The 23,599-nt window shown below is 44.2% G+C and overlaps 2 protein-coding genes across 4 annotated transcripts in view; one reads left to right on the forward strand and one right to left on the reverse strand.

Moving 5' to 3' along the window:
• Positions 1–11,609: 11,609 nt before the first annotated feature.
• On the reverse strand, positions 11,610–16,156 carry TBCC (tubulin folding cofactor C). 2 transcript variants are annotated; one of them, XM_060307420.2, is made up of 2 exons: positions 15,863–16,156; positions 11,617–15,245 (listed from the first exon to the last, which is right to left on the reverse strand). In XM_060307420.2, the coding sequence occupies exon 2, from the start codon at positions 15,168–15,170 to the stop codon at positions 14,139–14,141; it is 1,032 nt and encodes a 343-aa protein (XP_060163403.1). In that variant the 5' UTR covers positions 15,171–15,245; positions 15,863–16,156; the 3' UTR covers positions 11,617–14,138. The 2 variants fall into 2 exon arrangements, with proteins under 2 accessions (XP_030726570.1, XP_060163403.1); XM_030870710.3 differs by lacking the exon at positions 15,863–16,156 and having other exon boundaries at positions 11,610–15,500.
• Positions 15,442–23,599, forward strand: part of BICRAL (BICRA like chromatin remodeling complex associated protein) — a 106,080-nt gene continuing 97,922 nt past the window's right edge. Inside the window, exon 1 of one of the 2 annotated variants that reach the window (XM_060307418.2) lies at positions 15,442–15,457. The gene's annotated coding sequence lies outside the window, so the exon portion shown is untranslated. Of the gene's footprint in view, positions 15,458–16,748; positions 17,473–23,599 lie in introns of those variants that run through there. The other variant, XM_060307419.2, reaches the window with a different exon arrangement.

Genomic DNA, 23,599 nt, shown 5'->3' on the forward strand with positions numbered 1-23,599 from the left:
CCCAGCATAAAAAATAGAATATCACCAGCCCCATGGAGCAACCTGGGTGCCCCTCCTTCCGTACTCCCAGAGGTAACCTAAATTTGGTAATTATTCTTCTCTTGATTTTCTTTAGTACCTATGCGTGTGTGCTTCAACAATATATTGTTTAGTTTTGCATGATTTTGAACTTGCCATAAATAAAATCATATGGTAAGTATTCTTGTTGCTTTTGTATTTTTCACCCAAACATTACTTTTAAATCTTTTGTACATAGAGGAAAGCCCACATATCATAAATGTACAATCAGCATTAAAATTTTATTTTGAATTTCACTGATATTAATACACACAGCTATAGTTCATTAATTTTTAATCTTTAAATATAATTTTTATGTAAGTTTCAAGTGTACAGCATTATAATTCAACATCTGTATATACTACAAAGAGGTCGCTACAAAGTGGTCTATATAAACTACAAGTCTAGTTACCATCTGTCACCATACAGTTGACCCCCTTTTCCCATTTCACCTACACCCAACCCAGTTCTTTTCTGTTAACCACTAATCTGATCTCTATATCTGTGTTTGTTGGTTTGCTCTTTTTTTAATATATATTCCACATATGAGTCAAATAACACAGTATTTGTCTTTCTCTGATTTATTTATTTATTGGCATAATACTGTCAAGGTTCATCCTATTGTCACAAATGGCAGGATTTCATTCTTTTTTATGGCTGAGTAGTGTTCCATTGTGTATATATACCACATCTTCTTTATCCGTTCCTCCACTGATGGACACTTAGGTTGTTTCCATATCTCGGCTATTGTAAATAAAGCTGCAATGAACATTGGGGTGCAATATATCTTTTCAAATTAGTGTTTTTGTGTTCTTGGATAAATACCCAGAAGTGGAATAGCTGGGTCATATGGTGGTTCTATTCTTAATTTTTTTTGAGGAATCTCCATACTGTTTTCCAGAGTGGCTGCACCAATTCATAGTCCCACCAACAGTGTATGAGTGTTCCCTTTTCTCCACATCTTCTCCAACATTTGTTATTTCTTATCTTTTCAATAACAGCCATTCTAACAGGTATGGGGTGCTATCTCACTGTGGTTTTGATTTGCACTTCCCTAATAATTAGTAATGTTGAACATCTTTTCATGTGCCTGTTGGCCATCTGTATGTCTTCTTTGGAAAAATGTCTGTTCAGATCCTCTGCCCACTTTTAACTGGCATGTTTGGGGGTTTTGTTGTTGAGATGTATGAGTTCTTTATATATTTTAGATATTAACCCTTTATCAGATATATGGTTTGCAAATATTTTCTCCCATTCAGTAGGTTGCCTTTTTGTTTTGATGATGGGTTCCTTTGCTGTGCAGGAGCTTTTTAGTTTGATGTAGTCCTATGTGTTTACTTTTGCTTTGGTTTCCCTTGCCTTTGGAGTCAGATCCACAAAAACTTCACTAAGACAGATGTTGGTGAGGTTACTGCCTATTTTTTCTTCTGAGAATTTTATGGTTTCAGGTCTTACATTTAATCCATTTTGAGTTAATTTTTGTGTATGGTAGAAGATAGGGGTCCAGTTTCATTCTTTTGCATGTGGCTGTACATTTTTCCCAACACCATTTATTAAAGAGACCATTCTTTCTCCATTGTGTTATTTGCTCCTTTGTCATAAATTAATTGTCCATATAAATGTGAGTTTCTTTCTGGTCTCTCAATTCTGTTCCATTGATTTGTGTGTTTGTTTTAGTGCTAGTACCATACTGTTTTTATTACTGTAGCTTTGTAGTATAGTTTAAAATCAGGGAGTGTGATAACTCCAGCTTCGTACTTCTTTCTCAATATTGTTTGGCTACTCAGGATCTTTTGTGGTTCCATACAAATTTTAGAATTATTTGTTCTATTTCTGTGAAATATGCCATTGGAATTTTGATAGGATGCATTGAATCTTAAATATAATTTTTGATATAAAGAATATATGTAACATAAGTTATAAATCATCATAATAAATTAAATATTCACTCATCACACAACTCGAATATCACACGTAACTTGTATCAATATATATGATTCTTCTCATCACATTCTCCTCTGTTCTAGACTCATTGAGTCCCTTCCAAATTCATATGTGGAAGCCCAATGTGACTGTATTTAGAGATAGGACCTATAAGGAGGTAATTAAAGTCAAATGAAGTCATAAGGATGGGGCTGTAATCCGAGAGGACTGGTGTCCTTATAAGAAGAGGAGGAGAGGTAATTCCCTGGCAGTCCAGTGGTTAGGACTCTACGCTTTCACTTCTGTGGGCGTGGGTGCTAAGATCCCACAAGCCTCTCAGCCAAAAACAAGGGTGGGGCGGGGGAGAGACCAGGGCTCTCTCTCGGCTCACAGGCACTGAGGAAAGGACATAGCAAGAGGACATGTGAGGGCATAGCAAGAAAGCAGGAAGAGAGTTCTCGCCAGAAAACCAAATCAGCCACTACCTTGATTTTGAACTTGCTGCCTCTAGAACTGTGAGAAAATAAATGTCTGTTGTTTAAGCCACAGTCTGTGTCATTTTGTTATGGCGCCTGAGCTGACTAATACACCTTCCCTCCCACTCAAGATGTAGCCATTATTCTAAATACCTTAGCTTTTCCTTTTCATATAAAAAGCATGTAGTGTTTCCCTACATATATATATTTTTTTGCTTGTTTTTGAGATTTACAAAATTGTATCATAGTCTCCAGTATCTTTTTTTATCCAACATTATGTGTTAAGATTCATGCATGTTGCTGCATGCAGCTTCAGTTTATTATCATATGTTGATCATAACACGTATGATCTATTCTCCTGTAGGTGGATACAGAGATGATTTCTAATGTTGTTTTTTTTGTGGTACGCGGGCCTCTCAGTGTTGTGGCCTCTCCCGTTGCGGAGCACAGGCCCCGGACACACAGGCCCAGCGGCCACGGCTCACGGGCCCAGCCGCTCTGCAGCACGTGGGATCCTCCCAGACCGGGGCATGAACCCATGTCCCCTGCATCGGCAGGCGGACTCTCAACCACTGCGCCACCAGGGAAGCCCCTAATGTTTTTTGTTTTATTTTGTTTTGTTTTGCGGTACGCGGGCCTCTCACTGTTGTGGCCTCTCCCGTTGCGGAGCACAGGCCCCGGACGCACAGGCCCAGCGGCCACGGCTCACGGGCCCAGCCGCTCTGCAGCACGTGGGATCCTCCCAGACTGGGGCATGAACCCATGTCCCTGCATCGGCAGGCGGACTCTCAACCACTGCGCCACCAGGGAAGCCCTAATGTTTATTTTTTAATGATTTCTAGTGTTGCTTTTATGAACAGAACTGCTCTCAACATTCTGTACCTGTCTCCCACTGAGCAGAAGTTTCTCTGGGGTGTAGCCAAAAGAGGGGAACTGCTGAGAAGTAGGGTATATGAATCTTCACCTTTATGGAGTGATGCCACATATTATCTAAAGTGATCAAGCCAACTTCTACTCCCACTTGCAGTGAATATTTATCATCCACAATTTCTCCAACTATTACTATTGAGTCAAGACTTCTTAATTTTTTGTTTTCCCTGTTTCGACTGTGGTCTTAATTTGCATTTCCCTGGTTACTAATGAGTTTGTGTACATTGTCATAAATTTACTTGCCATTTGTGTTTCCTCTGCAAAACGTATGTTCTTGTCTTTTGCCCGTTTTTCATATCAGTAGTTAACATTTTTCTGATTGACTTCCTTATATTTTCCATATAATATTTCTTTGGTGTTTATATGTGTTGCAATGATTTTCTCCCAATTTGTGACTTGACTTTTCACTTTCTTTATGGCATCTTTTGAAGATCAGAAGTACTTACTGATATAGTAGAATTTTTCAATCTTTTCCTAGTGCTTGTTTAAGAAATTATTCCTTACCCCATACATAGAAACAAAGGTACTATCCTCCATTGCCTCCTAAAATTTTATACTTTTTCTCTCTTTAAGATTTGAGTGTATCCGTAGTAGATTTGTGTGTATGGTGTGATGAAGGAATATGATTTAATTTTCTTCCATATGCATAACCAGTTGTCCCAGCATACAGTTCATTGAATAATCTCTCCTTTTCCCAATAGTCTTAACTGCCCAGTCGTGAACTAGTTTTCCATACGTGCATGGATCTATTTTTCAGTTCCCTATTCTGTCCCATTAGTCACTTTGTATATTCCTGTGCCATCATCATTTTGCTCTAATTAAATAAGTCTTGCGAGTTCCCTGGTGGCCTAGTGGTTAGGATGCTGGGCTTTCGCTGTCATAGGCCTGGGTTCGATCCATAGTCAGGGAACTAAGATCTCTCAAGCCTCACGGAGTGGCCAAAAAAAAAAAAAAAAAGGTCTTCATATTTGATTAGGCAACACACTCACACATACACACACACCTTTTCCTTTTTCATCAAGAATATCTTGGATGTTTATTGCTGATATATAAAAATGTGATGCTCTTATTAGCACTAATAATTGCTCTATAGATTATTTTGGAATTTTTATGCTTATGATCATATAATACACACGGAGTAAGTTTTGTTACATTCTTTTAAGTCCTTATAACTTTCAAATTTTCTCTCTCTTTTTAAAAAATTGATTTCTAACTCAGTTGCATTGTAGTAAAATGATGTAACAATACCAAACCTAGAAAAAAAATTTGAGGTTTGCTTTATGGCCTTGTTTGTAGCCAGTTGTCATGTGGTCAATATTCCATGTGTGTTTGAAAAGAATGTGTGTCTTATATAATAGTTGGATGCAATGCTCTTGTTAAAAACTGTTAATGTTGTTTAAATCTTTCATGTTATATTTGAATTTTGTCTACTTATCTGTTAATTACTGAGAGAAGGTTAAAATCCTCCCAGTTGACAATGAATTTGTTGTTTGCTCTTTGCTATTTTGCCAAATTTTGTTTTATACATTTTGAAGCTCTGTAATGGGGCATACAAGCTTAGACCTATTATATCTTCCTGTGAATTGAGCCTTTTTCATCTTATAGGGACCTTTTTTATCCCTAGTAAAGTTATTCTTTACAGTCTGTGTTTTCTGATATTAATAGATCTGTACCAGCTTTCTTTAAAAGTATTTGCCTGATAATTTTTAGCCTTTCACTTTCAACACTTCTCAGTCCATATGTTTAAATCTATCTCTTGAAAACAGTATATAGTTGATTTTTAAAATGCAGACTGACAATCTGTGTTTTAAGTGGAAGCCTTATTCTATTTGCATTTCCTGTGATTACTGATGTATTTGGATTTATTTCTACCAAACTTATTTAGTGTTTTTTCATTGTCCAACTTTTTCTATGCTTCTCTTTTTTCTTCTTCCCTTTATTTTGACTTCTTTAGGATTGGTTAAGGTGTTCTTCCTCATTTAACTTTTCCCTTTTTACCGGTTACAAGTTATACACTTTATTACTATGTTTTAAATAATTATCCTGGAAATTTTTTCATGTGTATTTAATAAAGTCTAAACTTAGTAAGTATATTTTCCTTCCTTTAGGATAATACAAGGGTCTTAGAACATGTTTTTAAAGATTAGTGACGCATTGGCAGAATTTTTTTTTTAATACAGTAGTTGTTTTTATTTATTTACTTATTTTTGGCTGCATCGGGTCTTGGTTGCGGCAGGTGGGAACTTTCGTTGGGGTGCGGTCGGGGTCCTCGTGTGGCGCACAGGCTTAATTGCCCCACGTTCCCGGACCAGGGATCCAACCTGCCTCCCCCGCATTGGAAGTCGGATTCTTCTTTTTTTTTTTTTGCAGTACGCGGACCTCTCACTGTTGTGGCCTCTCCCGTTGCGGAGCACAGGCTCCGGACGCGCAGGCTCAGCGGCCATGGCTCACGGGCCCAGCCGCTCTGCGGCATGTGGGATCTTCCCGGACCAGGGCATGAACCCATGTCGCCTGCATCGGCAGGTGGACTCTCAACCGCTGCGCCACCAGGGAAGCCCGGAAGTCGGATTCTTAACCGCTGGACCACCAGGGAAGTCCTTTGTTATACTTCTTAATCCCCTCCCCACCTTCCCTTTCCCCACTGGTAACCACTAGTTTGTTCTCTGTATCTATGAGTCACAAGCAGCACTTTTTATTAAGCCCCCTGGGGACATATCCCAGTCAGTAGGAGCTACTGTACTGAACAAGTTAATTTGTTCCTTATCGTCAGTTACAAGTCAAGCCACTTCAGGTCTCACCCATATTTCCAGCGCTGGAAACACATTTCCTATCATAAAAATGCCAAAATTGAAAATGAAAAGAAATAAAAGTAAAATATGAATATACAGCAAACATAAACTAAGTATGTATAAGGTCAAAAAGCTGTTGTTGATTTTTTTTGTTGTTTTTTTTGTTTTTTTTGCTGTACGCGGGCCTCTCACTGTTGTGGCCTCTCCCGTTGCGGAGCAACAGGCTCCGGACGCGCAGGCTCAGCGGCCATGGCTCACGGGCACAGCCGCTCCGCGGCATGTGGGATCCTCCCTGGACCGGGGCATGAACCCATGTCCCCTGCATTGGCAGGCGGACTCTCAACCACTGCGCCACCAGGGAAGCCCTTGATATTCTTTTTGAGGAAAATTTGTGCACAAGTTGGATTTGCTACTGTTTCGTAAACTGCAGCTTCAATGAAATGTTCTTCGTGAATGTCCATAAGCCTTCTCATTACTCAGGGACCTTAAAACTCTTTCAACGTTCCAGGCATCTTTCTTGGAAATTTCCATAACCAATGAGATGTGTGTGAATGCCTCTCCCCCTCTCCTCCCTCCTCCATTTCCTTGTCTTCAAAGATTACAGCTAACTTTTGTGTAAGTCTCGGTACGTTTGTATTGGCACTGGAAGCTTCCCTTTTTCCTTTCCTGTAGAGGTCATTCTTTGGTCTTTCTGAGAAGTTATTCCTTTTTCTTTTTTAATTTTATTTTTTATTTTTGGCTGCGTTGGGTCTTCATTGCTGCGCGTGGGCTTTCTCTAGTTGTGGGGCTACTCTTCATTGCAGTGTGCGGGCTTCTCATTGCCGTGGCCTCTCTTGTTGTGGAGTACGGGCTCTGGGTGCTCGGGCTTCAGTAGTTGTGCCACGCAGGCTCAGTAGTTGTGACTTGCAGGCTCTCGAGCTCAGGCTCAGTAGTTGTGGCGCACGGGCTTAGTTGCTCTGCAGCATGTGGAATCTTCCCAGACCAGGGATCAAACCCATGTCCCCTGCATTGGCAGGCAGATTCTTAACCACTGCACCACCAGGGAAGTCCCAAGAAGTTTTTCCTTTGATGTCTTATCTTTTCTTAAACTTCTTAAAAGACAATGACTGCTGAAATTATTGCTTAACTCAGAGGCATACCGGATTCTCTGTATCTAATCATGCTGCCAGGCCTTCTAAAGTTCTGCCATCACATGAATGTCGTCTGAATTGGCCTACACGTCTCACTTTCTTCAAATTTTTTTCTTTCCCTCAAAAATTGTCTCTACTGGAGAATGCAACAACTTGGCCTCAGAGACTGGCTCATTCACTTTTCTTTCTTGCTCTTATTGTCTCAAAATATCAGGCTTCGTTCTCAAAGAGACTGAGGGAAATCCCAGAAGACTTCCCAGATTGGCTTTTGCAAAATTTTGGCAAGTGCACATGGACTCAAGCTGTGTGGGAACTGCTTGAGAAAAGACCAGAAAGTATGGCAGAAGGTGTTTGTAGGAAATATCTTCCATTTGTTCCTCCAAATCTATTCTTTACTTTTCTCCACCCTGGAGCTGTCCTGGGAGCTGGCCCATATGGACTGCATCAACAGACTTCCTTGCCCTAAAACTGGGAAACAGACGTCCTTGCCCTAAACTTCTAATTGGGTTCAGCCAACGGAAGGCACAATTGAAGAGAGTTTTGAAATTCCTGTTGCTCTTCGGCCCACAGGTCACAACGGATTGGCTACATCCCTCTACTGAAGGCCACAGCTCCTGCCACGTAGCGTGCTCTCTTTCTGGTTTCAGGTAACAGTTTTGTCCCTTCAGCCCTAGGAGTGATAAGAGGTATTGCACTATCTGTTATTGCTTTCCCTAAACTCTGCCCACAGCTTTGTAAATAGCTCCTGTGTTAGGCTTTTCTTAAATTATCCATTTTAAGTGTGCCATCTGTTTCCTGCCAGGTCCCTCACTGATACAGTGTGTTTGATTAATGGGACTTATTTCAGACTAGTTGGAGCATGAAGTGTGTGTGCTGAAACAGCAAAACATCATGTAGGAACAGTAGGCTGAAAGCAGGTGGTGGAGGGACTTGTCTTCCAAGCCAGGGAGTCCAGCGGGCTATGGGAATCTCAGAAGGTTTTAGACCAGGAGTGACATGTTTTAAGAAAACTAATTTGGTAGCTGCATGCAGAACGCTTTAGAAATTGGAGCTGAGGAGACAAGTTAGGAGACAATTACTATTACAGAAAGTTAACATTTTGTAACTCTCAGATTGGCAAAGATCCAAAAATTGGATAGCACAGTATGTCAATAAGGATGTGAAGAAATAGCACTCTCAGTCATTGCTAGTGAGTGTGTAAATTGATAAACCTCCTCAGAAGGCAATTTGATAATATCTATCAACATAATAAATGTTCATAACCTATTGATCCTGCAATTCCACTTCTAGGTACCTAGCCTACCCCTAAGAACCCACTGCACATATGCTAAATAATTCATGTATCAGGATATTCATTGTAGCATTTTTCTACTGGCTAAAGATTGGAAACAACCTAAATGTTCATCAGTTAGAGACTGGTTAAATAAGTATGGCACATTGCATATGACAGAACACTAGGCAGCAGTTAAAGAGAATGAGATGACTCCATACTTATATGGGCAGATCTCCAATATAATGTTAAGGACAAAGGCAAAGTGCCCAAGCGTATACATAGTGTGCTTCTACTGGGGTGGGAGGATAGAAGGATATATTGCACATAAGTTTGTAAATGCATAGACCAGAAGAATACAAAGGAAACAGGTAAAGGGTGGTTGCTCTCCAGAGAAAACTGAATCACTGGGATCAAAGGAAGGAGGGAGATTTTATTTTAATCTTTCTGTACCTGTACATGAATTATCTGTTTTGAAAATCCATTGCGCTATCATCTCAGAATCAAACGTCTACCTTGTTATCAGTTCTAAAAATTAGTTTATGTATAGCTTTCTTGGTGAAATAAACACAACTAAAAGGTACTCAACTAAAAAATATTTTTCAAAATATAATAAATTACTTAAATGCCTGCACAGAATGCTGAGCTTGGTTACCAGGTGAGTAAATGGCCTTGAATTTTTTGCTTGGTCTTGTCAGTTCTTAAAGTTCCGAGTGTAACAGTATCTGAAAATTTGGAAAGCAGGCCTTTGAATAGTAACTACTTCCTTCTGTGAGTGCCGCTGATCTGAGTTCAGCCAGGGAATTCAAACCCTGGGTTGGTGGTTAAAATAGAAGCCTTACTTAAGGTCCCTTCTAACCAGGAGAGGTTATATTGATAATAATAGGGCACTACCCTATCGGAGCTCTCAGGGTTTCTCTCTCATGATTGTTGTTTCATTCATCTGATCTTCAACTAGGCCGTAACCTCCATCAAGGAAGAGCACACGCTTACCTTGTTTACCACTGTGCTCTTAGCACCCAACGTGGAAAAGTTGCATAGTGGATGCTCCGATATTTATTTAGTTGAATTGAACATGGCTTTTGTGTCATATTGTCCCTGCCCTTCTTGAAACTTAAAGCTAGTAAATAACTGACCGTCTAATTGTAATGGCCAACTCATTTATAAGAGAAGAAAATTGTCAAATAGTGCAATTAAGTTTTTGAGTTGGTGGTGAAACATTTGAATTAAATGTAATTTAGCTGTCCAATTTCTGTGGTACTACAGTAATTGCCATGATGTTTATAAAACGTATTGCCATGTAACATTACCCATAGAAAGTTGAATCTTTACATCTTGCTGTTTTTATTTCTGCCTGATTAACACAAATAAAACTAAATTTTTTTTGTTAAATAATGACTCTTGCATTGCAATCAGAAGTTCAGCATTAAAACTTATAATTGACCATTTCTTCTATTCTTATGCAGTTGAGACTAGAGTAACAATTTTTTTAAAAATTTTGCATTATATTGTACATAATGGGTTTTTTATTTTTTTGGCTGCATTGGGTCTTCATTGCTGTCCACAGGTTTTCTCTAGTTGCGGTGAGCGGGGGCTACTCTTTGTTGTGGTGCGCAGGCTTCTCATTGCGGTGGCTTCTCTTGTTGCGGAGCATGGGCTCTAGGTGTGTGGCCTTCAGTAGTTGTGGCATGCGGGCTCAGTAGTTGTGGCTTGCGGGCTCTAGAGTGCAGACCCAGTAGTTGTGGCACACGGGCTTAGTTGCTCCGTGGCAATGTGGGATCTTCCCAGACCAGGGCTCGAACCCGTGTCCCCTGCATTGGCAGGCAGATTCTTAACCACTGCGCCACCCGGGAAGCCCTGGAATGACACTTTTATAATACTCATATAATACTGTACTAAGTTGTATTTAACATACCTGATCATAAATGAAGTTTAATAAACTGATTGCTTGACTAATATGCAATTTTATTGCTTTTCCAGAGTTGATCTTAATGAAAATATATGGTCATTACACTTATTGGTGAATATGCCCTCACTGCAATGACCATTGTCATTAGATTTGCTTGATAAAAACTTACTAAAGTGACTTTAAGTCAATGCTTTTAATTCAGGGGTGTGACTTTAATATAGATTTGTTTTGTCTTGCTGTTGTCTTTGTAAAAAACAAAAAAAAAATCCATCCCAGTTTAAGCGTCGGGAAACATATAGGGTCTATCTTCCTGAAACGGCAGAGAGACTTGAGAGGACAGGATGAACAGGCAAGACCTTCCAGGGAAGGAGCTGACATGATATGGGCATCACTCATCACTTGGGGCATCACTTATTTTAGTTACAAGTTGGCCAGCTCCAGACTGGAGTTGGCAGACTGCAGAAAAAGTTTTGCTTGTCTTATCCAATGTTTTTTAAATGCCTGAATTTGTCTACCACGTTATCTGGTCCCCCACTCCCTAGCGACTTACTCTCAGCAGCCTTACTCATGGACTTCACCTGCCTGGCCCTGGTAAGCATTGGGTGCCTGGAGAAGAGTGACATCCTTAAAATAAACATGGAACTTGGGAGGGAAAGAAGTGAAAATGGAGATTTTAAGAATATATGGAGGGACTTCCCTGGTGGCAAAGTGGTTAAGAATCCGCCTGCCAATGCAGGGGATACGGGTTTGAGCCCTGGTCCGAGAAGATCCCACATGCCGCGGAGCAACTAAACCCGTGTGCCACAACTACTGAGCCCACGCACCTAGAGCCCATGCTCCACAAGAGAAGCCACCGCAACGAGAAGTCCGCACACCGCGACGAAGAGTAGCCCCCGCTCGCGGCAACTAGAGAAAGCCCGCGCACGGAAACAAAGACCCAACGCAGCCAAAAATAAACAAATAAATTAAAAAAAAAAAAAAGGATATATGGAATTTGAGGGAATTCCCTGGCAGTCCAGTGGTTAGGACGTGGTGCTTTCACTGCTGTTTGCCCAGGTTCCATCCCTGCTTAGGAAACTAAGAAGATCCTGCAAGCCGCGAGGCGTGGCCAAAAAAAAAAAAAGAATATATGGAATTTGAAAGGCAGGTGAGCCCAATAAGGGTGGAGGCTAGGGACAGACACAAGACTATGCATATAGGTTGAGAGCTGAGGCTCTGAGAGAATGAATACAAATAAGCTAATGGCAAAACTTTGGGCATCACTCATATTTAAGGGCTACAAATCATCAGAATCCCAATGAAAGGAAGGAAGCTGACATAAGAGAAACAGGTTAGAGAAAGGTTATGGCCAAGGAAAGAGAGAACTTCAAGGATGAGTAAACTGTACCTAAAACAAAGAAACAAACAAAAAAGGGTAAACTGTACCAAGAGTAAAAGAGCTGAGGAGGGCGAGGGGAGGGAGCCGGTAGATTTGGCGATTAGGCCACTAATACCATCAAAGAGCAGTTTCAGCAGAGAAGAGTTAAAATTACAAAGACTGAAAGAGTGAAAAATGTAGGTGTATGTGGACACAGCTATTCTTTTAAGATGTCTGACACACAGGGAAGGAGCTGGAAAATCATTCAGTGACATGTAGGGTGGAGGACCTCAGGATCTGGTGTCTTAAAAGAACAAAGGCCAGTGGAAAGGGAGGCCACAGGAGGTTGGAGGGGATGGGCACGAGCGTAAGAGGAATCTCTGGGCAAGAAGAGATATGCCTCTAGTAAGGAAGAAGACCAGCAAAGATGGAAATGTTTTCAAATATTGAGGGACGTCAGTCAGGGGGAGCTAGTTGGATGGCCTACAACTGGTCGGGTGGTCAGCAGAGTTACAGGTGTAAAATTATGAGCTTTAGTAGAAAAAGGTTGGGAATTCCCTGGCGGTCCAGTGGTTAGGACTCTGCGCTTCCAATTCAAGGGTCCCAGGTTGGATCCCTGGTCGGGAACTAAGATCCTGCAAGCCAGGTGGGGCAACCAAAAAAAAAATCAAGCATGGTTTATTCTTAAGTGCACTTGTGTTAAACTATCAGCCTCTAGGGGCACAGCTTTAGGATACCGGTCAGTTTCTAATGTAAAGATATGGTTGAAAATTTCATTATATGTTTCTTTTTATCATAAGGATTAACTCTCCCAAGTAAACGATTTTCCCTCTTGTTTGTGGATGCTGCGAACTGTGAAATTGATTAGGATCCCTTTTCAAGTTAGCTAATAGTTGAGGGGAAAAGCATCAGGATTCACGTCCAGCTAAGGAATAGGGCTTTGCAGCTTACATTTTTTTTATTGGCTTCATTTCTGCTTCCAATCCGTCATTCTACCCTTGTTCCTCCTTGTCATTTGTTTTTATTATCTTGTTACATTTCACATATCCTAGAAGCCACTTTAAATCCTTTTTCAGAACAAAAGAGAACATATAATATTAAATACATAAATACTTGAGATATTTAAGCACCTTAATACTTGTGGTAATTATTAAATAAAAAGCACATCCATAGTTACAAGGCCACTAGGCCCAGAAAAGCTTTTTGAAAATCTTACAACTTTCCATTTAAGAATAATGAGTGGTAGTATATAGAGCAGAAAGCCAAATTTGTAACAGTAGCGAATAACAGCAAAATGGGTGGAAAAATCAAGACTCAGCCAGATGTTCGCCTCAATTCTTTTTGTATGATAGATATGGAGCGCCATTATGCCTGAGAATTTAAGAAAAGCAATTTTCCCTCTTTACTTTTGGAAGCTTTCTTTCCAACTCAATTAACACTATTCAAAAATCAATATCTAGTAGAGGTTAAGAACGTGGGCTCTGGAGCCAGACTACACGATTTCAAATCCCAGTCCGCCACTTGGGCTGTGTGCCCTTTGGGCAACTTATCTGTTTCCTCACTTGAAAAATGGAGTTAACAGAAACTACCCTCATAATATTTTGAGGACTTATAATAAGTTTACATGAGCAAGGTGTTTACAATGGTGTCGATAACATTTTAAGTGCACAAAAATTGGCAGCTATAACTATTTTGGCTTTACAGGTGATTAAGACTCATGAGGCTCTTGGGGTCCGTGCCAAAAGTTTGGATCCAAATAAGTCGAAGACTAGCTGGATGCCAAAAACCCAAGCTAACATGTAACTGAAGACCAGAGAGGAATATTTCCATCGCCCCACTGAAAAATACGTATGGAAGTCAAACCTGCAATTCAAAAAAGCTCTTGGTTAATGGCAGTTTGAACACGTTTTGATACCTTACTTCAACATTAACTGGCTCCTACTAGCCCTACTGAATTCGTTTATTAAACAAATATTTATTGAAGGCTTATTTTATTCTGCAATAAGTTTTAAACACCACAAAGCATTAAAAACCACACTCTCTTCCCCTTATGGCTTCAAATTATCACCGTCAAACAAAAGCTCCGAAACATCACCAAAATAGCAAAAATTCTTTAAAGTGCTAGACCTGCCACAAATTTAATGGAAATCGAAAGTAGGAGCCTATCACAATCTAAAGCCTTAAAATAATGAAAACAGACAGCGTGACAAGAAATTTTGGGGTCCCATTAGCTGGAGTCAGTCCCACAAGGGAGTGTATTTGGTAGGAGTGAAGAAAAGAGTGACAATTGCTTAGTCTCACTGGATCCTTCGCTCTTCTTCAGGAAGAATACTCCAGTTTGGGGAGGCTACATCACGGGCCAGCCAGTTGAAATCGTCAACGTCGCTCCAGTTATTTTTGCTCCTGTCTAAACCAGAGCCCTCGAAGTCCTTGTCGATCCCCGGGTAGCTCCAGGTGTACGGGGCGAACTGTATCCCGGTGCAGTCCTCCACGATGGCCCTGCTGGTCACCTGCAGGAAGATGCGGGTGTCTTTCGTGGTGTGTACGCGGAGCTGCTGGCAGGCCACGGCCAGCACGCAGTCATTGCAGTTCTCCAGGAACACGGAGGTGGACACCGGGCCGCAGAGCAGCGTGCAGCCTCGAGCCTTGGTCAGCCGCAGGGTGTTGGGATTGCCATACAGTTTGATCGTGCAGTTAATCAGTTGGGTCAAAAGGACGTCCCGCTGGTGCAGCTCCTCGGCTCTCTTCTCCACGACTTGGGACTGCAGATTGGAGAAGCCGCAGATCCAGCTGGAGTCGAAGCCTTCCTCCTCCTTCAAGGGCGGCGGGGAGGCCAGGATGCCTTCCGCTGCCGGGGCGCCGGGAGCCGAATCTACTTTGGTGGCTGAAGCAGCATCCTTCCTGCGGGTCTTGAAAGCGAAACGCTTCTTAGGCTGCAGCTCCTGGCGACGTTTGGCCAGGGCCTCCTGCAGCCGCGCCAACACCTCTTGCCCCTGCCGCAAGTCGTAGGCGGCCAGGAACAAAACCGAGTCGTTGACTAGTTTCTGCAGCCCCTGCAGCCGAGCGGCCGCCTCCTCCAGCTGCTCGACGGACTCCCCGCCTTCCAGAAGCTCTTCCACGGCCAATCGCTCCCGAGAGAAGGCGGCGGCGAAAAAGTCGCTCTTCTCCTCCTCCACCTCCTCGTTCTGCCGCTTTTGCTTCCGCCTTTCCACCTCCAGTTGCCGCTCATGTTCTCGACTCTGAAGCCGCTCAGGCACCAGGCTCCGGCCCCTCTGGGATCCCAAGTCCCTGCTCGCCACAGCAGTAGCAGAGCCACTAGCGTTCTCCATCTTGCCTTCAAGCTTCCTTTCTCCTGCTTTCCTTCCTCCCGGCGCGCCCTCCGCGAGGCCTCCCACCAACGCGCCCTGTGATTGGCCGGACATGCTGACGTCAGACCCCGGCCTTATTTTCTTCACCCATTGGTTCCTCTGCGTTGGAGGGGGCGGGGACATGGGGCGGGGCCGACTGACAGAGTGGGTGGGGAGACAAAGGTCCTTGTGGATGGGTAGGGTGGAAGGCAGGCGGGGGAAGCTTTTTTTCCTCTTAAAGGGGCAGGACTTATATCCGGGATTGTGGGGTGAGTTGCAGCAGCGGCAGCTGCACATGTGGGTTTGTTTATAAGAACAAGGTTAGAAACTCGCAGGCCTCCCCCTCCCCCCAGCTCCTTCCTACTACCCCCTTACAGGCTGCAGATCCGCTACTGGTGGGGGGAATGTGTGCCTGTGGTGGGTGGGTGGGACAGGTAGTGGTGAGAAAGATGGAGGGGGGGGAATATTACACCGCCCGGCCCGCGCCGGAGGAAGCGGCAGCTGGAACAGCTACGGAGCCTTTTGCATGCCTCTGTTTTTCTCCTTCTCCCTTCCACCACCCCTTCCTCCCACCCATTCCTGCCGCCCCTAAACCCTCATCCTACCACCCCACCCCACCCCCGCCGCTGCAGTTCCGCGTGGCCTGGGGCTCCAGGATTCCCGCAGTCACTTACGGGGCCGGGAGAAGGCGAGGGGCACCGGAATGGGAGAGACTGGGTTCCTCACTGCAACCAGGTTCAGGGGGCCCTGGGGAAGTCTAAAAACGGCTTATTTTTTTGGCCAATTACTGCAGTCGGAGGGGTGGGGGCGGGGGAGGTGAGATTCCACACCTCCTTCCTCTTCCTCCCACGCCCTCCCCCCACCCCCGACCTTGGCCGTCACTCCCTCCGCAGCTGGGCGCTGCTGGTCTCGCCGGGGTGAGACCCCGGACCCGGACTCGGCTGCTGTCTGAGGGGCAGTCGGTTGTTAGGAAAGTGATGGGGGAAATGTTACATTATTTCTAGAAGTGGTGGGAGGGATTTGTCACCGGAAGTGAATGAACCTAGCCTAAAGTCAGGACCAGCCAGAGGTGTGAGTGGGCACCCCGGACGGCGCAGTCGCTGGCAAAACCCAGGACAGCTGGCCAGGCCAGAATCAGGGCGCGGCCGGCAGCAGGCGCGGGGCGACCTCGCATGCTCGGTGCAACCCGGCCGAGCGCCGGGGCCTCTGACCCGGCCCACCCTTCCAATCTTCGGTTTCACCTTTATCTCCACCCCCTGTTACCAGACTCCGTCGGGGTATTTAACTGCCCGAGAAACACATTTGAAATTTCAATGATATACCTGCATTTTGATGCAGAGAAGGATGGGAGGAAACAAGAGAATTAAGACTCATTTCCAGTTTTTCACGCCCCACACTCTTCCTTTCCTTCCCATTGAAAGCCAAAACCACAACTAAACATAAATTCCTGTCTTTCTCCGCTGAAAGTCAGCACAAGTCACACTGGCAAATTCCACGGGGGGGTGGGGTGAGGGTTATTGTGTGTTTGTGTGGGTAGACGTGCACCTGATGGAAACGGGGTTGCTAAAAAAAATCCTGTGCTTGCGCTTGTAGTATATATTCTAAGTTTTTGTTCTCTTTGTTTCATGGGCGAGATAGATGGAGGCTTTTGGTTTTTTATGAGGTATGGTTCCAAGGCTGGTGAATGAAATATAACTGGTTATCTTGTCTTTGGGTAGTCCGGGGGAATGCAGTAGATGCTTTATTTTATAAAGTGTTGATTTACCCAAGGAAGGTTTAGAGAAGATTTATTTTTGCTAGGGAAAAAAATCTGACCTGCCTCCCTTAAATTTTTCAGCAGTTCAATCTGTCCTACTCAAGTTAAGAAAGTCTGTAGCCAAACAAAGTTTATTGGACTTGAGAGTTGCAGCTGGAGTTAGGCAACATTTTTGAATTAGCTATAGTGAACCTATGGGTAGGGGGTAGTGTTGTCTGTATCAGAAGTGGAATGGAAGATCGTTAACCCTCTCAAGAACTTCATTTCTGCCCAACAAGAGGTTTTGGCATAGAGTCCAGTAGACTTTGGAAGTTTCCGAATATTTTAAGTTGGCTAGTTCAAACTTTTATGGGAAGGGAGCAGTAAAGGACAAGAATGGACAGGCTACCCTGCAGACCCAGTGTGTGGGAGGCACCTTCAAAGACTGATGTGAGACCCCATTGGGAATGGACAGGGATCAGGAGTATGGTCATCATGAAGCATTGGTTTGACAGTTCTTGACAGACCCCAGCACAACTGCAGGCCAAGGTAGGTGGTCAAGACATGGGTTTAAAGTTGCATTTCAAAAGCAGTAGGAAGGCATTGCCAGACTGTATTTGCCTGTTCTGATGGAAGGAAAGAGGGTGATACATTACAGTAGAAATGTGGCAAAAGGCAAGCAGCCAGTGAGTGCTGAATCCCACTTTCAAAGATACTTTACAGAGCTTGTGAATCAAAGCACTGCTCTATTGTAGACATCTTGGAAAGTGAAAGAATTCTAAGGTGTTCCAGACTTTAAAAATTATTTAACAAAAATTTAGATACTTTAATGGTTCAGTTTGTTCGTTAGATTTCTTTTTTAACTTTTTGAAAATTTAAAAGTGGAGAGCAGAGTGTTATGTGTACCAACTTCAACAATTCCCCACTGGCAGGCTTGTTCCTTCTACAACCCTAGACCTTCCCCACCCCACCTCACTCTGATTATTTTACAGCAAATCCCAAACCTTATATTATTTGATATTTTACAAACCATAAATATTTCAATATGTATCTCAAAAAGATCAAGACTATCTTTTAAAAACATAGCTGCAATACCATTACCACACTCCAAAAAAGTGCTGATTATTTCCTCATTATCATCAGAGTTTCAGGCTATATTCACATTTCTCTGATTATCCTATAATTTCCTTTTTTATTTATTTATTTTGTGGTACGCGGGCCTCTCACTGTTGTGGTCTCTCCCGTTGCGGAGCACAGGCTCCGGACGCTCAGGCTCAGCGGCCGTGGCTCACGGGCCTAGCCGCTCCGCGGCATGTGGGATCTTCCTGGACCGGGGCACGAACCCGCGTCCCCTGCATCGGCAGGCGGACTCTCAACTACTGCGCCACCAGGGAAGCCCTATAATTTCCTTTTTTAAAAGTTACTATATTTGATTAAGGAGCCAAACAAGTTCTATACAACGTGCCTAGTTAATGTGTCTCTTTAATCACTTTTAAATCCTTCCCCCATCTCCCAAGTGTTTTGCTGGAAAAAAAAAAACAACGGTCATTTGTTTAATAGAGTTTCCCACAGTCTGGATTTTGCTGGTTGCATCTCGGTACTATGTTTCTAATTTTAAATACTTGTCATATTTATTTGGTCTTTTAAAGTCTTTAAGTGAATATTTGTATAGTGATATGCCTGATATATAGATATATAGATATATCACTATATATCTATAGTGATATAGTGATAGGAAATCAATAACCAAGTAGTGAAAGCGTGTAACACAATAAAATAGTCTTTGGGTGTGGTTAGACAGCAAAGAATGAGGCCTTTTGTGTTCTCTGGAGTTTACAGGAACCCTGTGCAGGTGGGACATGCCAGCCACACCTGGGCAAATGAAAAGATCCAGGTCCTGTTTTTTAGTAGCTCGATGCCAGAAGGAGGTGTCCCCTATTCATCTTTCGGCAAATATTGAACATGTAGTGGTTTAAAAGGATTCATTAAGAGTTCTGCGTGTCAAGTATGAACTATTAAGCAAATTTTCCTACCTGAGTTGCTGACTTTTCTGACACAAAGACAGTGAAACGTGTCAGCCGTGAAGGCATGTGCTGTTCTGCAAAAGGCCCCAGATTGGTCTGGGAAGCAGGACAGGAGCTGCCCCTTATTTCCACCTCTGCCCCTGGCTTTCTCCTCCCCCTCAACACCCTTCACTTTCTGGGACGTTTTTCATCATTTTACACGTAATGCCTGGCACAGGGGCTGGTGCCGATTATTTATCTAACATCAGTTTATTAAGCACTGTGCCCGGCGCTGAGCCCAGGAGGCTCTTGGGCTGCCAAGGGGCATCAAGATAGGCAGAGTCCCCTTCCTCCTTGAGGGGGCCTAATCTGGGCAGATAATTACAAAAACATGTAAAATTGTAACAGCAACAATTGACAACTGTTAGGAAGGACAGAGGAACAGTGAGTGCCCCTAGTGGGAGGTTTGACCTTGTTGGGAGGTCAGTGAAGCCTTCAGGAGGGAGGGGGAGGGGTTGAGCCCAGGCTGGAAGAAAGAGCAGGAATGAACAAGGAGTCATGAACACTGGAAAGTGTCTTCTAGATGTGTGGGCTCAGGGGTCACTGGTGACTTTGCGGAGAGCCGTGTCCCAGGAGTGCTGTGGGCAGGAGGCACACCGAAGGGGTGAGACGAAGGGGTGGGAGCAGGGTATGGAGTTGATGCTGAACCCAGATAACTCTTTGGAGAAGTTTGACTGTGAGGGAGGAACAGGGAATAAATGGGGGGTATGAGGAGGCCAGTGAGGTGTTTTTGTTTTTTACAGAGAAAGAAGACATAAGGTCCATAATATAAGGGTCCTGGAGGGGATGGGGCCCAAAACACAGGTGTGAGGATTAGCCGTAGATGGAGGGAAGGACAGCTTTCTCCATGGCAGTGTTGTTTTAACTTTTTATTGTGAAAGTTTTCAAACATACACAGACTTTTTTTTTTTTTTTTTTTTTTTTTGTGGTATGCGGGCCTCTCACTGTTGTGGCCTCTTCCGTTGCGGAGCACAGGCTCCGGATGCGAAGGCTCAGCGGCCATGGCTCACGGGCCTAGCCGCTCCGCAGCCTGTGGGATCTTCGCAGACCGGGGCACGAACCCGTGTCCCCTGCGTCGGCAGGCGGACGCTCAACCACTGCGCCACCAGGGAAGCCCACACAAACTTTTTGACCTCAACTCATAGTAACAGATGCATCATAATTGAAACAGAAGCTTTAAGAAACAGTAAATACTCTTAGGATGTACAATAGATGCTGTTTTCTATTCTTCTTATTGTATTTTTAAATGTTGGTCAAGACCCCCTAAGTTCAACGGCAGTTTTAAAATGGTGTATCAGCAGCAGAGGGTGCAGCTGTAGGTAAATTTGCATGTTTGGTAGTTGGCAGATGAGTCTGATGGTGACTGTGTGCTCTGTAAAGTAGACAGTGGGTGGGGGCGAAAGGGGTGGGGGTGTCTGCAAAGGTGGGGGGAAGGTTTGGAAACCCTGTGGGAAGAGGGAGAGCGTGTTGCCCGGAGAAAATGGGGCTCGTGGTGTGTATGTTCAGCAAATACTTGGAGAGTGAAGAACCTTCCAGGCAGCAGTCTAGACTGACTCAGGGGAAGGAGCTGGGTTTGGGTCAGGCCAGAGGAGAGAAGCTGGTGTGGAGAGCCTGACCCTCAGGCCAGAGGAGAGAAGCTGGTGTGGAGAGCCTGGCCCTCAGAAGGCAGGAATCCCCATAGAGCAGCTTCTGTCGAAGAGTCTGGAGGCTTGACTTCTGTTGCCCCTCATGCATTCCCTACAAAATCTTCAGAAATTTACATCACTCTTCCAAGACCTGCACTGCCTGTCAGCAGATGACCTTACCTACTCTTCTCTGAGAAAAAAAGGCCATAGATGTGAACCTCACCTTGCCTCCATCTCACTAATGACTTCTCCGTGAAGATCCACCCCTTTGCCTCTTGTCCTTCTTCTTCGAAGCCAAGCCCTCCACCTGAACTGTGTCCCTCCCATTTCCTAGGGCCTCGAGCCACTTCCAACCTCTCATTCTTTGTGATCTTTAATGCCTCTTCTTTGGCATCACCTCTGAGCAAGCCAGTTCCCTCAGCTTAAAACAATTTTCCTTTTGTCCTTTCATCTACCCAAGCGGATGCTCTTTTCTCCTTCTCTTGTCAATAGACTTTTTTTTTAATATTGACATATGTCGTGAATTTTTAAATTTATTTATTTATGGCTGTGTTGGGTCTTCGTTTCTGTGCGAGGGCTTTCTCTAGTTGTGGCAAGCGGGGGCCACTCTTCATCGCGGTGCGCGGGCCTCTCACTATCGCGGCCTCTCTTGTTGCGGAGCACAGGCTGCAGACGCGCAGGCTCAGTAATTGTGGCTCACGGGCCCAGTTGCTCCGCGGCATGTGGGATCGTCCCATACCAGGGCTCGAACCCGTGTGCCCTGCATTGGCAGGCAGATTCTCAACCACTGCGCCACCAGGGAAGCCCCTTGTCAATAGACTTTTTTTTTTTTGCGGTACGTGGGCCTCTCACTGCTGTGGCCTCTCCCGTTGCGGAGCACAGGCTCCGGACGCGCAGGCCCAGCGGCCATGGCTCACGGGCCCAGCCGCTCCGTGGTATGTGGGATCCTCCCGGACTGGGGCACAAACCTGCGTCCCCTGCATCGGCAGGCGGACCCTCAACCACTGCGCCACCAGGGAAGCCCTAGACTTTTAATTTTATTTATTTTTTGAAAAAATTTTGGGGGGAGGTAATTAGGTTTATTTTTTATAGCTTTGTTGAGCTATAAGTGACATATACCACTGTGTGAGTTTAGGGTACCCATTGTGATGATTTGACATATGTATATATTGTGAAATGATCACCATATAGTTAACACATGCATAATTTCATATAGTTACCTTTGTGTGTGTGTGTGTGTGGTAAGAACTTTTAAGATTTTCTCTCTCAGAGACTTTCAGATATACATTACAGTATTGTTTCCAGTAGTCACCGTGATGTATGTTATATCCCCAGAACTTACTCATCTTATAACTGGAAGTTTGTACCCTTTGACTGCCTTAACTCATTTGCATCCAACTCCTCACCTCCCACCCCACCCTTGGCAGCCACCAATCTACTCTCTGTTTCTATGGGTTCAGCAGCACGGCTGGCGGGATCTTAGTTCCCTGACCAGGGATCGAACCATGCCCCCTGCAGTGGAAGCGTGGAGTCCTGACCACTGGACCACCAGGGAAGCCCCCAGATTCAATAGACTTTTAAAAATAGTCATCTAGGGCTTCCCTGGTGGCGCAGTGGTTGAGAGTCCGCCTGCCAATGCAGGGGACGTGGGTTCGTGCCCTGGTCCGGGAAGATCCCACATGCCACGGAGCGGCTAGGCCCGTGAGCCATGGCCCTGAGCCTGCGCGTCCGGAGCCTGTGCTCCGCAATGGGAGAGGCCACAACAGTGAGGGACCCGTGTACTGCAAAAACAAAACAAAACAAAAAAAACAAAAATAGTCATCTACATTTGCTATGTTCAGATTCTCAATTTCATTCCTTCCTTAGCCCCTTATCATCTGACTGCTGCCTCTGCTACTTTATTTGAAACTCCCTGTTCCCTCCTAACGTTCAAGTCCATTGTTCTTTGTAGCTCTAAGCACTGGATGACCCCTTTTTCTCAAAGTATGGCTCCCTGGTTCTGTCAGTTCTCTGTCCATCCCTGATCACTGTTCCTTGTCTTCTTCATAAGTTTCTCTCCATCCACCCCTTAAGTATCCACAGGGCCAGATTTCTATCCTGGTACCCCTTTTCTCGTTCCTCGAACCTCCTCTGTTGAGCTCACCTTCCCCTCCCAGGGCACCACGTCCTGTCCTTATGCTGACTGATTCTCGAATCCCTGTCTCCTCCTTCCACTTCTCTCCTGAGCCCAAACTTGAACTTCCAACACCTTTTTTGATATTTCCGTGTCTCCATATTTTTACTGTACAAAATATCTCATATTTTAAGATGGCTTAAAATGAAGTCCTTGGGGATTCCCTGGTGGCGCAGTGGTTGAGAGTCCGCCTGCCGATGCAGGGGACACGGGTTCGTGCCCCGGTCCGGGAAGATCCCACATGCCGCGGAGCGGCTGGGCCCGTGAGCCATGGCCGCTGAGCCTGTGCGTCCGGAGCCTGTGCTCCGCAACGGGAGAGGCCACAACAGTGAGAGGCCCGCGTACCGCAAGAAAACAAACAAAAAAATAAATTGAGGTACAGTTATGTATAATACTATATAAATTTCAGGTGTACAACATAGAGATTCACAATTTTTAAAGATTATACTCCATTTATAGTTATTATAAAAGGTTGGCTATATTCCTTGTGCTGTATAATATATCCTTGTAGCTTATTTATTTTATACATAGTATCAATAGTTTGTACCTCTTACTCCCCTACCCCTATCTTGCGCCTCCCCCCCTTCCCTCTCCCCACTGGTAACCACTAGTTTGTTCTCTATACCTGTGAGTCTGTTTTGTTTTGTTATATTCACTAGTTTTATTTTATTTTAATTAATTATTTTATATTCATTTTTGGCTGTGTTGGGTCTTCGTTTCTGTGCGAGGGCTTTCACCCGTTGTGGTGAGCGGGGGCCACTCTTCATCGTGGTGCACGGGCCTCTCACTGTCGCGGCCTCTCCCATTGCGGAGCA

The sequence above is a fragment of the Globicephala melas genome, chromosome 11 (genome assembly GCF_963455315.2).
Source record: "Globicephala melas chromosome 11, mGloMel1.2, whole genome shotgun sequence".
NCBI classification, from domain to species: Eukaryota; Metazoa; Chordata; class Mammalia; order Artiodactyla; family Delphinidae; genus Globicephala; species Globicephala melas.